Below are 16,352 nucleotides of genomic sequence, written 5' to 3'. Positions count from 1 at the left end.
GAGAGAGAGGGAGACACAGAATCCAAAGCAGGCTCCAGGCTTGGAGCCATCAGCACAGAGCCTNCCCCAACGTGAGCTTTAAGATCAAGATCTGAGCTGAGGTCATTTAACCGACTGAGCCACCCAGGCACTCTGACGTAGCTTTTTTTTTGTTTGTTTTTTTAAGTTTACTAGAAACTTAAAATATAGCTTTGATCCACAAAAATGATCCCCTCTTGGTAGCATATGAAGGGCATTTTGTTTTATTTTGTTTTTAAGAAGGCTAACTTTCTAAAATTTGATTCCCCTGCACTTTTAGATACAGGTTTCATAAAAGCCAAAGCCGTATGTGTGTGTGTATTTTAAGTCTAATAGTCCTGCAGCAGGGTAGTGAGAAACTAGGAAAAGTTCTCACCATCCTTATCCATCCCAGTCCCCGGGCTGAGAACTGGGGTCCTTATGGAGCCTGTCTTCGATCCACCATCACCTGTGTGCAGGTTCTCAACACGCAGAGGCTAGTTTTTGCTTGTTTTTAGAAAGAAAAATGTGATTTACCTCTATGTATTGTCTCATATTCTTGAGTAGTTTTTTTTTCACCAGGTGAAATTTTGTGGTCATCCATCCCTGCCCTAACACATAAATTTAAATGATCATTTTGGTTTATTTCAAATATAGGATTCTTTCTGAATTACCTTTTTTTGGGACTGGAAGATGTTGGCATGGAGTCCAGATTTAATCCTAGTATGTTCTTTTTGGATTTCTTGGTGGTGCCACCCTCAAGGTAATGCCATTTAATTGACTTTATTTTACTTGGAAAAGGTTTTTTGAGGGATTGATTGGATAATGACCTCTGGGAGAGGCTTACAGAGCCAGGGCACTGAAAAGTAAAGCAGCTCTTCCAACCCAGGTAACAGATGGTTGGGAGTATTGTCCTGAATGTGATAGGAATGTTGGTTGACTTCTGAGTGTGGTGGGTTGTGAGTTGCCCATAGCAGGGATGGGCAGGAGGCTGAAGAACGTGACCCTTCACTCACATTGAACAATTCCATCTGTCCCCTTACAGGTATCGCCCTGTCAATCGGCTGGGGGACCAGATGTTTACCAATGGCCAGACAGTGAACCTGCAGGCTGTCATGAAGGACATGGTCCTGATCCGAAAACTTCTGGCACTGATGGCCCAAGAACAGGAGCTGCCATGTGAGGTGGCAGCACCTGCCAAGGATGAGGTCAGGGCTGCTTTAGAGCTGACGTCATAAGCATATATGCTTAGTTCTAATGCCCGCAGAGCAGATGCAGAACTCTGGGGGTGCGGGGAGATGCTGGCTGGGAATTCTGTATAGCTGTGTGCGAGCTGTCATTTGGAGGACCTAGGTAATGTCAGGGGGAAAGCATGATATGAGCATGGAAAGGTCTAGTTTCTGCCCCAGTGACTGTTGCTAAGTTGCTTTAATTTCCTGGGCCCATTTCCTCTATAAAATGTGTATGGTTAGTGGGAAGAGTTGACACAAAGGCTGTTCTGGGCCACCCACCGTCACTGGCAGTGATTGGCAGCTCTAGAAAGAAGAGTCCATCCTGTCGGCTCTAAGAATGTTTCTTTTGGGTTATGGTGCCAGAGCCTGAATCATCCAGCTCTGTTTTTGGCTCATTAAGACCGCTAGCATGGGGTTCAGGAGGCAAGTGTTGTCGATTCTAGGAATTTCCCAGAATGGGACTGTCAGGTTTGAGGTCTCAGTAAATGGTAGAGCTGGATTCAGTTTTCTTGTTTCAGCTGACTTTCTGGGCCTCCTTCAGTGTGCCAGGTCTTCTGTGGGTATAAAAATGAATCAGGCACTCAGAAAGCTTGCTGAGATCACAGAGCTCCTTCCCTGCTCTGGGATGCCATCTGGATGGAAGTAGGAAGGCTGTCTCAGCCTTAGGTGGACAGGGCTCTCTGGCTCCCTTCCGGCTGCTGGCAGCCGTTCAGCTTTGAGCCAGGCCCATCAGCAGGTGGCGCCACTGTCTGCCTGGACACTGGTGCTGTGGGTTGTCCCTGCTCTCCTCTGGCTGATCTTTGGTTTTTAAGTTTTCTGACCTGTCAGCATAGGTGTGCTTTCAAAATCCTTCAATCTAAGAGGAATATGCCGTCTCTAGGCCCTAGTCCGTTTAGGGGGAAGTCTGTGAGATAGTCAAAACCAATGACCAGGGCTAAGAACTTTATTTCAGTGTCTCTTGAATTTAGAGCAGCCCTTTGGCCAAAAAACAAAACAAAACAAAACAAACAAACAAAAAAAAAAACGGGAAAAAAGACCAAGTATCTACAGAAATAAACAGGATCCTTTCTGATTCTTAAGGTGCTTGCTACCTGAAGTCGCAGTGCCTTCTTTCTATGTGATTAACAGGACATGTTCTTATTTCTTTCCCTCTTTGCTCCCCACATTCTGTTTCTGTGGCAGCTATCTCATGAATCATGAATGCCTGACATGGGCCAGGGGGCTATACTAGGCACCAAGTATATGCCAGTAAGACAAGGTCTCATTGCATGAGTAGTCCCATAGCCCTGAATCAGGTAAAGTCATGCATATGACATGACATTATGAGTTAGGCTGACAGGGCCCCTGTCGTCATACAGGTGACCATCTCTCCTAAGGCTCCCTCAGAGCAGAAAATTCATCTGTCTTCCCTGTATCTAAAGAAAATGTTCCTATTTCTTATGGTTGAGGACAAACCCACTTCACTAATGGTTTTCTTGACATTCTTACTAGAGCTTCTCCCCTCCCCTCCTACCTCCCCCAACACAATGACAGTTTCTTCTCATCATCTCACACTGGGGGACATCTGTCTATCCCCAGTGTCATACCCAGCCAATTGGGGCTAGTAGGTGGTCAGACAGTGTCAGTAGGTGGTGCTGTCACATAGCTTAAGGGCCTGTCTCCTGGGCAGGTCAGGAGAGAAGAGAAGGAGGCAGAGCCAGGGACAGAAATATTAAAAAGGATTCAAATATTCCAATGAGGTGGGGAGATCAGCCAGTCACTTGACATATCTCAGTTGGGGACCCACATTTTCATTGTTAAAATGGAAAATAATATGGCAAACATTTTTTCTTTTAAGAAATTCTTCCACTTGGATTTTCATAAATGCTTTGAATCCAGGTTTTCCAAAACCATAAACAAAGGTAAAATTCCATGTGACAGTTATCTTGCGGGATAAGAGAGCTTCATGGAGAGTATTAAGGGGCAAGAATTTCTACAGTGGTCTGAATTAGATAGTAAGGGACTTCAGCAGCTGCTGCTAGCAGATTCTTCCATTACTTTCTTGGGTTTCACAGTTCAGTGAAACAAGTTACCATGTTGGAGAAGCCCACAAGGCACATAATTATAGGTGGCCTTTGGCCAATAGCAACTAGGAACTGAAGCCCCCAGTTCAGCTGCTCTCTGAACTGCACCCTGCCAGGAACCATGTCAGCTTAGAGATGATGGATCCTTCCCCAGTTGAATCTTCAGATGAGACCCTAGCTCTGGCTGACTCCTTTATTGCAGCCTAGGAGAAACTCTGAAGCAGAGAACCCAGCTGGGCTGTGCCCTGATCCCTAACTAACAGGAACTATGAGATAATAAATATGTATTGATTAAAAAACAAANAAAAGAAAAGAAAGCTTACATGTAAACTTGAGTTCATTTTAGTATCAGAAAAACACAGGCTGGTAAATGTATGAGGCTGATGTTACATTGATACAAACCAACAAGATTGATTTATTAGGACTTTTGCCACTGATGCATCAGGTTCAAAAGACATAAAGGCAAACTCCAGAGCCCATCAGTTGTCAGAGCTAGAGGAAGAAAGAAAAAAAAAACCCAAACCTGGCCTTTGTGAGGTTTTTCCATCATGCCTCTTTTCTTGGTTGTCTCTTGCCAGGAAAAAGACTCTTCGATTGCTCTGGACCGATCCTTTTTGAGTATGCTTCCAGGCCAGTCCCTCACAGACAAACTTTACAACATTTGGATTCGTCTTCAGAGCCACGTCAATATTGTGTTTGATAGTGAGATGGATAAGTTAATGATGGAAAAGTACCCTGGCATTAGACAGGTGAGCAGGAAGTTGGATCCCCGTTGCTAACTGAAGGGGTTAAATAACCGTATTTGTTTTGAAGCAAGAAAATAATAAGGATATTGTTTTTTTGTTTTTTTTCTTTTAACATGTTTTCTGTGGACTTTTTCCTGCAAAAAGATCCTGGAGAAGAAGGATGGCTTGTTCCGAAAGCACATGATGGGAAAGCGAGTGGACTACGCAGCCCGCTCTGTCATCTGCCCAGACATGTACATTAACACCAACGAAATTGGAATCCCTATGGTGTGTGCGGTGGGGCCTCTCTGGCTACTGTTGGGTGTGGTACATGGGAGTGTTGAGGGCTGGGGGAGAAGGTATGTAGCAGACTGGTGGTGGCTTGGTTGGGGACAACTTTTGCTTCTTCCTGAGCAAGCCTTTGGCAGGGACATGAGGCTGTGTGATGGTGTCCACACCTGACCAAGTCTCCAAACACCTAGTACCTTTGAGGAAGACCCTCTTCCTGGGCAAGGAGGGAGCGGACTACCACATCCCTGCCTGCGTATCTTCCTCCTGCCTCTCAAAGCCTAGTCTCTAAACCTTCTTAGTCAGACTGAGTGCAGGACAGAGATGAGGAAGAGGGAAAGGGGGGTTTCCATCCCATGCACTTGCCTGGCATTAGGAGTCAGGAATGTGTACACTTAGTTGCCGGGTGCAGGAAGGGGAGAAAGCCCCCAGAGAGGGCTCTGTGTGTGTCATCCATCCTCCCAGCTCCTTGGGGGTGAGCAGTTTGCCCCATCCACCCATTAGTGTTTCCTCAGGGAGCCAGCCTCCTTTTCTCACTTCCCCACCCATTCAGGCTGTGGTGCTCATTAGCAGTATCGCTTTAATTGGCTTCCTCCTTAATGGGCCTTGAGGTCAGTAATATGAAGATGGTTTAATTCCCTTTGTGGAGAGTCTCATTTCCTCGCATGCTGCCCCCTCTGCTGCTCTATGGGGAGCGCTGGTAATGAGCAGAGCTCAAGTGTTCTGATGGCCTCCTGCATGCCCACTGCCTCATCTCTCTGGGATACACTCGGCTCCCTGGGCAAGGGCACACGTATGAGAGGCCAGGAGTCAGAGAAGGCTTAGTCCTGGGTCCACCGCCTCCTAGAACTGTAGATCTTTATGTCTGGAAGCCAAGTCAGGTGGCAGGGAAAGGTATTATGAAGCCCAGTTGTGACCTTCCTGAGTCTGAGGCCCTGGGAGGAGAGGCCCATTCATTGCTGTTGGTTGCTTCCTTTGGACAGAAGGCATGGACTAGCCCTGTAGGCTTTGGCCTATATGCCTGGAGCAGCCCAGCTTTGGGAGAGCCTTTAGTGCTGCCTCTTTCCACCTTCAGAGGTGCCGAGCCTACCTTTCTTGGATCTGGGTTCATTTCATAATGGCTTTTCCTAAGGAAGGACTCCACCTCTGCCCACCTCCAACCTAGTCCAAGTCTCAGGGCCATGGTGGCCTGGGGGTGTTAATAACAGGATAGCTGTGAGGAGCCGAATGTGAGAGAGTGCCTCTTGGTTCCTTGTGGCACACCCTTCCCATAATGCACCATGGAGAGGTGTTCTGGGAACAGAGGAACTGAAATAAGTTTGGGGAATGAGCTGGAGATTAGTAGTGAACCAGATCGACTAGAGTGTCCCCTGAGAAACTTACATTCCCGTGGTAGAGACAAATGAATATATCAGAGCATAAACACTGTCAGGTGGTGGTCAGTGCAGTGGAAAAAGTGGAATAGGCTGTGGGGAGAGGGAGTACTGGCTGGGGTGGCAGGTGAGGCTTTTCGCAAAGTGTCGTTTAAGCAGAGACCTGGACAGAGTCCCACCAGGCTCTTTATGTAGGACTCTTCAGAGTCTCTGATATGGTTATGTGCATGTCGGAGCATCTGCGTGTTTATAATAATCAGGAACTTAGGAACGTACTTAACCAGAAAACTCGTCTTTCTTCCAGTATATTGCAGGTCAAGCATTAAGTGGTAACACTGTATTTTTTGTGTATGAGGAGACTGAATTGGTTTCAATACAAGTGCCACTTTGATTGTAGTGCAGCCAAAACTGCTGGGTAGAGGCTCCAACTCTGGACTCCGGGCAAGGGCCGTGATCAGTTAGTGATGCCTGCTGGAGTGGAGGGGGCCATGGTGGTACCTGAGGGCGGATATTTGTCACCCCTCTCAAGCTAGTGTCCCATTCCGTGTTGCCTTTGGGAACTGTGAATTGATTAGTGGGTGAGGAAATGATGAAGTTTTAGAATGAGTGAAAAAAATTTTAATGTGTAAACTGCAACACTCAGACTATTCTCTCCAGACAGACTGCTAGGAAAGGAAGCCCGATCTCTAGTCCCCTAAGGCATCAAGCCTAGATAAATGGCTTTATGGAGAAGACAGACAGGATGTTGCCTACTCCCTGAAGGACTTTTGTGGCTAAGATAGCACCTCTGCGTCATGAGGAAGAAGTCACATAGCCTGTTGAGTCAGATTTTGAATCTGTATACAGTCTTTTCTGCCTGCCCCAAATTTTCATATCTGCTCCTTATTTCCAGGTATTTGCCACAAAACTGACCTACCCCCAGCCGGTCACCCCCTGGAATGTTCAGGAACTGAGGCAAGCAGTCATCAATGGCCCCAGTGTGCACCCGGGGGCCTCCATGGTCATCAACGAGGATGGTAGTCGCACAGCCCTGAGTGCCGTGGACCTGACACAGCGGGAAGCTGTGGCCAAACAGCTCCTGACACCAGCCACGGGGGCACCTAAGCCCCAGGGAACAAAAATTGTGAGTAATGGACACATGTGCTCAGGGGCTCGGCCAGCTCTTGTCTGGCTCGCCTGTGACTGCCAGCCGTGAGTGCTGACACTGGAATCCGTGAGCTGTTGAGCCTGCACTAGAGGAATCATCCCCCGCACGCAGTGTTCCTTGGACTGCGTGGTCCTTGCTCTGTCTCCGCAGCTGAAGCTGGCCTTCTAGGGTTCTGACGCCGTGATTCAAGCTTCATTTGGCTGTCCAGTGACACGCAGCCCAGTGCCAGACACACATGCTCTCTTGTGATAACTCAGTTGTCTCCCTGGAGCAGGAGAATTTGCTGTCCTTAAGTGGGGCTCATCAAAGGGTGGTTCTCAGGTCAGCAGCAGCATCCCTAGGGCTTGTGAGAAATGCACGTTAACCCTCTTCTCCCCACCCCTCCGCAAAATGGATTTGAATCTCTGGGAATGGGGGCCAGGAATCTGCGTGTTAGCAAGTGCTCTGGAGGGTTCCTCTGCATGCTGATGTTTGAGAACTGACCTAAAAGAAGGAAATGCTCTGTGTCCACGATAACTGATAATTCACAGGTTTCATCTGATGCCTCATTTCCTGGTGGCTGCTGATGGCTGCTTGTAGTCCTGTGTTAAGGGAAGCTAACACTTGCCTGGGCTCCGCTGGGAAGAGTACGTGATTGATTAGCTGGGGGTATGAAATGAGTGAATGACCTCATTTGTGTCCTGTTAAATCGGAACCATGTATGCTGGGGGGAGCAGAACAGATGACCCTGGTGGGTCACTAACCAGGTGGTAGTAGCAGAAGTTGTTGAAGTGGATTTTTATTTGGATTTAACTTAGGTGTGAATGTGGAGAGAGTCAGGGGCTGACTGAGTGAGTGTTGTTAGACCTCTCCTTGCCCCTCTGACACATGCAGACCCAGTGGCTGACCCAGGTCTTTGGTAGTAATGAGTTGGAGCTCTGCAAAGTTTCTGACGGCCTTGAGGGAACTTTGAAGGAGGAACCAAGAAGATTAGGGAAGCGCTGTGGCCTCGTTGTGGTGACTGAAGGTTCTGCACCGCAGCCCCTCCTCTCACTTCCTGTCTCGCCACTTTGCCGAGGCCCAACAATAACACTACTCATTTTCTGCGTTGGTGGTAGGAGACACAGGCAGACGCAGATCAGGTCACCTGTTCTTTTCTAGTGCATTAAGTAAGGTTTATGTTAAGGCTTGTGGGATTATTCTCCTTTTCTGAAGCGCCTGGTGTTTTGGTAGGAGCTGTGTGAGAGACGCAGGAGATTTCAAGGGGTACTTCCCATAACTTGGGGTGAAGCCAGACAAACATAGTTTTCCTGTTAACTCAGGCCAAACATGTGATATAGTCTCCTAGTCGGGAAATTGGGAAGAAAAATGGAGGGAAGAGTGGGGTCCGGTGGTACAGAGGACCCACCGCTCTGTGCCGTGCTTTTCCGGTCACCATAGATAAGGCCCCACTACTCTGGAGTTTACAGCGTGGTGGGGGCATCTCCAGGGAACGTGTGGCATTGCTACTCAATGGTGTGGCGGACACAGTGGGGAATAGCAACAGAGGCCTGTGCCTCTAGTGCTTGATGCTCACCAAGAAAGGCACATGGAAGTCAAAGAACTTGAAAGATGAAGAAATTATGTGTGTTCAATCAAAAAAGTTATACTTGGTTTTCAGGTGTGTAGACTAAGATGCCCAGTCAGGACTGAAACATACTCTTGGTTTTGGCTTGAATAAGCATGATGCATTTATATGTTTTACCAGTGTTTATATTTGTATCTTGATGGTGACCAAGATGAAGTTCTTATTAGAAATAATGTGATGCAAACTCAACAACAAAAGGGCTCCTGAGGGTGGGAGGGCACGGAGAATTCAATCAGGAGGCAGGGGAGGGCCAGCCTGAGGGCTGCAGGAAAGTGAAGGTCGAGGCAGGGATGTTTGGGGGGAGGGGGTGACTTAAATAGACTGGGGGTCGAGGCTGTGGAAGAGATAGGAGGTGAGAGCCAAGCTGTGATTCCCAGCACAGGAGAGTGTCACTGCCCTGGCAGGAGGTACGTGGGGCCCCTGTAAAGTGAGGTGATGGTGGCTAATCTAAAGGCCCATCTCCTGTGAGAGGTGGATGTGTGGAACTTAAATTAAGGGCCATAGAGTTGAGAAATGGGATTTTCAGAGTGTAAACTCTGAGCACAAAATACAGTGGAGAGAGAAAATGGAGGACTCCTGGGGGCTGAAACGTGGGAGCAGGAGGAAAGCAGGAGAACTGGGGAAGCTGAGGGAGAGTGGGGGGGGCGGTGCTGGGCCTCCGCATTTGGCATCTGCATCTGTTTCCCACATGTGGCTGTGGGGCTCCTCTGGGTCAAGAGCAGCCCCTGGCATCTTCATATCTCCCAGGGACACCTGTTAGATGTTCATGAAAGTCTGAGAAGAGTGCGGAAACTGAGAGAGGGCATATCCGATTTGTCCAAATGAAGGTCACTTGTGACGCAGAAGAGCAGCTCAAAGAGTGGGAGCAGCGAGGTTTCAGAGCTCTCGTGAGGCAGCGGGGCCAGTAGCTAAGGGCATTTGAAAGACAAACAGAACGGTACGGGGTTTCTGACGTGATTGGGATGCAAGGGTGAGGCAGTTGCATGGAGAACTTGACATGGCCTTGGTTACGTCTGTGGGGTTGGAGGTGAGCGGGATCCAGAGCTTGGAGAGGGAAGGTTGGCCTGCTGCCACAGGCCGGTCAGTTCCTGGGAAGTGACTGAAGTAAGTTCCGAGCAGTGGCGAGGTTGAATGGGGCCGGCCCGTTCACTGGTCTTCCAACTTCAGTTCCAGTCCTGGGCACACTGTCCCTGTTTTCCCCTCCAGCCTCACCTCTCAGCCCGCCTTCCACATACCAGCTGGCCCCCATCAGTGTAGAGTCCCTCCCCGTCAGGACTTGCCTTCGCACACTCGTGGCCTGCCTGGATCACCCTGCCCTCCCCCATGCTCCCCGGCCAACTCCTGCCAGTCCTTCAGGTCTCAGCAAAGCCCTCATTCTCTGGGGCAGGGGTCTGCAAGCTTTTCCAGCCAAGGGCCTGCTCGTAAATATATTAGGCTCTGGGGACCACATGGTCTCTGATGCAGCTAATCAACCCTGCCTGGGGAGCGTAAGGGCCGCCGTGGGCAGCACACAAATGAATGGGCTTGGCCACGTGCCCGGAAGATGCTGTTTACAAAAGCAGGTGTCCCACTTGTGTTCTGTAGTTTGCCACTCTCAGAACTTGTAGGAGGTACCCGCCATGGTGTTCCCACCACACGCTCATCACTCCCGCCTCACCTCTTGTTCTCTTTGTGTGGTGGTGTCACCATGTGTGCACCCGTTCTTCCTCCCTCCAATCCCTAACTTCCATGAGGATGCAGGCAGAGTGTATCAGCACCCAGCATGCAGGAGGTGCTCAGGAAACCCCAGTGGAGTAGACCGACCCAGGCTGAGACGTGGGAGGCACTGAGGTGCGAGGGCCATGTTGGACATGATAACCAGGCGCAAAGACAGGAAAAGATTTTATGAAGGAAAAGTGGCTTAACATCAAGACATAGGGACGAAGGATGATTATTTTCCAAATCTCTCCTTTTTTTAACCTTTATTTTTGAGAGAGACAAATAGTGTGAGCTGGGAAGGAGCAGAGAGAGAGAGGGAGACACAGAATCTGAGGCAGGCTCCAGGCTCTGAGCTGTCTGCACAGAGCCCCTTGCAGAGCTCCAACCCATGAACCGTGAGATCATGACCTGAGCTGAAGTCACTGAGCCACCCAGGTGCCCCTATTTCCAAAATCTCAATAACATTGTAAGCAGTGCTCACTTGTATAATCACATACACGTGTACTTACAACATATTTGTAACTTTTCACAAATTGTTAATGTGTTGCCCGTAGATTAGGACTGGATTGAAGGGCTGGGGTCATGACTGGGAAGCAGAGTGCCCGGTCCAGGGAAGGACGGACCGCAGGTTAGGCGAGAAGGAAAAGGGTGACTGACAGGTCCCGTTTCCCTTGGGAGGTGGGAAACCTCTGTCCCTTCCTCTGGGCCTTGTAAGTTAGGAGGAGGTGGCCAGCACGGCCAAGGCTCGCTTCCCAGCCCAGCAGCCTGCCAGAAGCCGCTCTTTGGCTCTGGGTCTGCTTCTGAAAACTCTGACCCGGGCACTGGGGCATGCTAATTTTCACTGCACTATTTATTTAGAGACAAGAGAAAGGAAGGGCCTCAGGTTTGGGTTGGCGAGGGGAGCTCCCTGTGCTCCAGGGCTTCTGTTTGGATTGGCTGGTGCCTGCCAGACTGGCCTGCCTGCCTTCCCAGCTGTGGGGTTTGCTTATGCTGGAGGATGTCTCGAATTTACGAGACTCAAATCTGAGGCCCATCCTGGGGTTTTGGGCCTGGGCCACAGGTCTGGGCAGCTTCTCCCTAGAGAGGCTAAAGAAATAAGACCTTGAAAGTCAGCTCAGGCTCTATGACGTGCCCTGGACAGATGCTCATGGGAATTCTCAGAGTTTAGGTCTCCTTGGAAACATGGATGTGGGGGCAGAGAGGGGAATGTTGAGACTCCTTGGAGAGCAGAAAGACTGCCTCCTTGCTAAGTGCTTCTAGGACTGCCTTTTAGAATTCCCTGCTTCCCTGACCTGGAGGAAACTAAGCTCAGCTGAAAATGTGGGGTGAAGTGGGTTGGCTGGGGAGAGGATCTTTTGTTCACTTCTAGACTCTCTGGAGCCACCTTTCTGGTTCACCTTCATAAATGTGGGGAACATAAGAAGAGACTAGACTTGGAGGAATTTGTTACTCCCAATCTGTTGCCTGCTATAATTGAGGGAAACTTGGGTGGGAGGGGTCTGACCAAGTCCATGACTGCGTTGGGCTGCTCAGGGGGCCTGCAGAATGGCTAGGGCAGCAGTTACCTTCATACATTTATCTTTTAAAATAGCTTTTATTTTCATCATCTAGGAAGCACAGTAGTTAACGTGAGGTAAGCTAAGGGGCAGTATAAAGCTCAGGGAGCCTCCACTAGAATCAGCTTTGTGGGAAGTGGTGTTCTGTCAGGAGGACATGACCAGTGGCATATTGGTAAGGGGGAAACTGTGGACGGTGGCTGTGTTTTAAGGAGTAAAAGTACTTGTGGTCTTTATTCTGTTCTCTGAATAGTCTGTGTCTTGTTTTCTGTCCCACAGTGAGCATATCACTTGGGCCGTAGTTCTTGCTTTCCTTAAGAACAGTACTAAGATGTGTAGAGGTAAAGATGGTACCCTGTGCTTCACTTTCCCCATGTGCCTTTGTACCTGCAGAGTCCACAGTGACAGCTGGGTAGCGATCCAAGAAGCCTTTTCCCTTGTACATATAAATACAGAATTGTGTTGGGTTTTAAGTCGCCTCATCCTGTCACCTTATATGGCACTTGGCACCTGGAGTTTCTTTTTCTTTCTTTCTTTCCTTTTTTTTTTTTTTTTTACTGGAATACATTATTGCCTTGACTTCAGGACAGGTATATTAACTCCACTTCTTTCATCGCTGCATAGAACCATAGTGTATACCATGGTTTACATACCCATGCCACCTCTGTGGGCAGCCCGCGTTATTTCATGTTTGTCCTCTGTGCACACTGCTGCTTAAACATAGTTGTTTATATCACCTGACATTGGCACTTTTCTCCTTCTGAAATGCCAAACGGAAATGAGTTATAAATATCCTTAAATCTGTTGTCAGATTGCTTTCCCCCAAAGTCTATGGCAATTTAAACTTCTTTTTAATGTTTTAAATGCAACAGAATGTTTTCAGAAGGCATTGAACTGGAACTCAAAACCCTGTGTTCCAGTCCTGACTTGGCCGTTTGAGGTTGGGTGAGATAGTTCTAAAACATAGGATTCATGTTTAAAATAACCTGTTCTCATGTGCCTGGGGTGGGGGGCGAGGTAGGGGGGTGCAGGGAGTCCCAGAAGTCTGCTAGGTCCTTTCAAGCCGAGGGTTTCACAGCTCCGTGCAGACATGCTGTCGTCAGATGTGTTCATTTCTTTCCCTAGACCATTTGTCAGAGGAATCCAAGACTCCGGAAAGGCATTTCTCTGTACCTCTCTGAAGAAGACAGAGACTACTAGACAGGAGCCTGGAGCTTCATCTGTTGCTTGCATCTCTGAGCCCAGAGCCAGGATCAGGCCTACACGGGGCTAGTAGCTATTTCTCAAAGATTTTTAGGGTTTCACTCCAAACGAACAATTCCCCTTCCATTTGGTTGAATAAAATAGGAGATGGACAGAAGCCATATGCAGGCCAGGCTGAGGTGAGCCCTAGGAACAGTAGTGATGCTACTGAAGTTGTCACCGACCTCCCCCCCCTTTGCTCTGCTCTGCCCTGCCCCCAGGTGTGCCGGCATGTGAAGAATGGGGACATCCTCCTGCTGAACCGACAGCCCACCCTGCACAGACCCTCCATCCAGGCACACCACGCCCGCATCCTGCCTGAAGAGAAAGTCCTACGGCTCCACTATGCCAACTGCAAGGCATATAACGCTGACTTTGATGGAGATGAGATGAATGCCCACTTCCCCCAGAGTGAACTGGGCCGGGCTGAGGCCTACGTCCTGGCCTGCACAGATCAGCAGTACCTTGTTCCCAAGGTAGGTCTGACCTTGAGGCAGTTCATGGTCATCACTGACACAACTTGGCATTTTAGGTCTGGGCTCTTTCTGGCTTCTGGGATGAGTGGGTAGCTCTAGGGCAGAGGCCTATGGAATAGAGGGTCCTGGCTTTCAGGTGGGGCTTTCAGCCCTCTGGTGCTTAGAGGGTAGCAACTAGTGTCTGTGGAAGAGGTCTTTTCTTCTGGACTTATGTTGGCCTTTGATAAGTTACTAGCCTTCAGCAAGCATTAGCATCCTAACTATGATGGTCCTTATGATTCCCAGATGACTTTGACCCTTGGAGTTCTGACAAACATGAGTTTTTAGAGATAATTTAACCCCAGGGACCCAAATGAGATCCCTGTAGCCCATGAAGGTGTTTCCCCTTTGAATTCCTGACTTCTCTCACTGAGGTTGGTCCTTAAAAGCAGAGCAATGTATGGGCACCTGGGTGGCTCAGTCAGTTGAGCATCCAATTCTTGATTTCGACTCAGGTCATGGTCTCACAGTCGTGGTATTGAGCTCTGCACTGAGCATGGAACCTGCTTGCGATTCTCTCTCCCTCTTTCTCTGCCCCTCTCCCCGACTAGTACTCTCTCTCAAAATAAACACTAAAAAAAATTTTTTAAAGCAACACCATATGGTCATGGCTGTTTGGCAAGGTACAGAGAAGAATTCAGTTTCCTTTACCCTTGCCCGGCCAGCTGACCCATTCCATTTAAGTGGCAGGGGCCTGAGTCAGTGAGTGTTCATGGGAGCAACAGGGTGGGGACAGAGCCAGGCTGCAGGAAAGAGAGCAGAGTATGTTCCAGACCCCATTTACCCCGCACCACCCATCCTAAGGCCTGAGGCCTTTTAAATTATCAGCCGTTTGTGTCACAGTGATTTGCAATTCTGTGTCATTCTCTTGGTTCATGGTAGAGTGTGAAAGAATCAGTAGTATGGTAACATGGGATTATGGCTACCATTGGCCAAGCCCTTTTTCAGTGGTAGACCCTGAGCAGAGCACTTCAGAGGCTTTCACTCTCACCCTTGGCACAGCCCTTAGAGTAGGTGCCGTTAGTGTCCATGATTACACATGAAGAATAAGAAGTGCTTGTACCAGGACACTGAGAAGGCGGAGGAAGTTGCACGGAGCTCCCGGATCCTCAGCATGCTTCTTTCCACCTCTGGGGTTCTTGCGGACCTGCTGCAGAAGACGTCTGCAGCCACGGGAGCACAGGAGCTGCTCGGAGACGTCCAGCATTGGTCGGGGCCTTCTCCACCTGGGAACTTCTCTTCTCAGCAGTCATCTGCCACCCAGAGAATTGGGCCATGGCCGGGGGCTCAGCGTCCCAGTCCCCTTGCCTTTGGACACGCTGGGGTGGCTCCATGCTGAACCCAGCTATTTGAGTTTAACTTTCTTTCCCTTCTCTGCCCTCTGCAGCCAGCTGTTGATTGACGAAGAGGCTAAAAGTAGGAAAGAGAGATTAAAGGCCCACTGTGGTCCCTCAGAAGTTAGAATAAGTTTACTAACTTGAAATTTGGCTTTCTGTCTTTTCACATAAATAACAGTTGTGGCTGTCCCTGTGTGGCAATAGATGCCACCATTTATGGAGCACGCCCTGTGCATCAGGTACTGCTCTAAGTGATTTACAAACATTCTCTTATTTAGTTCTCAAAACAGCCTTATGAAGTAGTTGTGATTTTCAGATGAGGAAACACACGAGTGGCTTGCCAGCCAGTGATGATGGCAGGACTCGAACCCAGCACCTGTACTCCCAAGCTCCGGTGCTCAGCATCATGTGTTATTAGCCTCACTTTGCATGCAAGGCTGGGGCTGGATGAGGCACTGTGGCAGTAAATGGATCCCAGGACTGAACTGGCTCTCTGACTCTAGAGGCAGCATCACATTTTACCACAGGGGACACTAGCAGGGAGCAGCCAGATGGTTCTCTGTACATGTCTGTGACCACTGGACATTAAAGAAGTTGGAATGGGGAATTGGGGTGCTCTGAAGTTCTCAGGCCAGTGAACTTGAACGTTCTTTATTTCATTTTGATTGAGTAAGGTGATACAGGAGCTTCATGCTTACACTGTGTCCTTCAAAGGACTGGCCTGTTTCAATCCGGATGTGCCTCATCACATGCTCGCATGCCCCCGAGATGTAGGTCAGGAGACAGGCAGAACAGAGTACGGAGTGTGTGATTCTTTTCTTTTTTTTTTAATATTTTTTATTTATTTCTAGGAGAGAGAGAGGAACAGCGTGAGCAGGGGAGGGTCAGAGAGAGAGGGAGGCACAGACTAAAACAGGCTCCAGGCTCTGAGCTGGCAGCCAGCACAGAGCCCGACGCAGGGCTCGAACCCACGAACCGTGAGATCATGACCCAAGCGAAAGTCAGACGCCCAACCGACTAAGCCACCCAGGCGCCCCTGGAGTGTGTGATTCTTGACAAATTTCAGTTGGTCTGTAGTGTAGATGCCAAGAGATGGAATCCTAATTTTGCTAATGGTTACAAAAATGCAGTGTGTCTTGAACTACTCTGGTGGCACAGTCCTAGGAGAACAGGCACTGGTTTTGTTAAACCAGGAAAGTCCTTTTTTTGGAGGTGCAGGGGACAGTAAGAGGGGTAATTTTTCTTGGTGTATCTTTATGTCCCTTGCTTCCATTTCCGTTTGTTCATTATTCCACTTCTGTGTTTCAGGTTCTCTTCCTAATTAACCATAGGACCAGATTGAAGTACATTTCATTGTTGCTTGAGTGTATTTAATGGAGTTATGTGTTTTCTTAAAATAAGTGAATGGAATTTCAGCTGTTTCTCTCCTAAGAAAACAGTTGAACTTTTCATTGATGTTCTTTTGTGGAGTTTTGTTTTTCTTCTTTGTTGTATTTTTTGAGGGCGAGTGCCTTGTGGAAAGTTTTTGTAACAAGGTTTGAGAGTTTCCGGACTCTGTTGACTTAGCCAGAAA

At 48.6% G+C, this 16,352-nt stretch overlaps 1 protein-coding gene across 1 annotated transcript in view; it reads left to right on the top strand.

Moving 5' to 3' along the window:
- POLR1A (RNA polymerase I subunit A) overlaps positions 1-16,352 on the top strand; it is a 74,334-nt gene that overhangs the window by 15,961 nt on the left and 42,021 nt on the right. The window contains exons 8-13 of the mRNA XM_077766663.1: positions 655-760; positions 1,043-1,205; positions 3,871-4,041; positions 4,183-4,305; positions 6,571-6,801; positions 13,149-13,403. Coding sequence (XP_077622789.1) covers positions 655-760; positions 1,043-1,205; positions 3,871-4,041; positions 4,183-4,305; positions 6,571-6,801; positions 13,149-13,403 — 1,049 coding nt within the window. The remainder of the gene's footprint in view (positions 1-654; positions 761-1,042; positions 1,206-3,870; positions 4,042-4,182; positions 4,306-6,570; positions 6,802-13,148; positions 13,404-16,352) is intronic.

The sequence above is a fragment of the Crocuta crocuta genome, unplaced genomic scaffold (assembly GCF_008692635.1).
Source record: "Crocuta crocuta isolate KB4526 unplaced genomic scaffold, BGI_CrCroc_1.0 scaffold275, whole genome shotgun sequence".
Lineage (NCBI taxonomy): Eukaryota > Metazoa > Chordata > Mammalia > Carnivora > Hyaenidae > Crocuta > Crocuta crocuta.
This window is presented reverse-complemented; position numbering and strand designations above follow the sequence as displayed.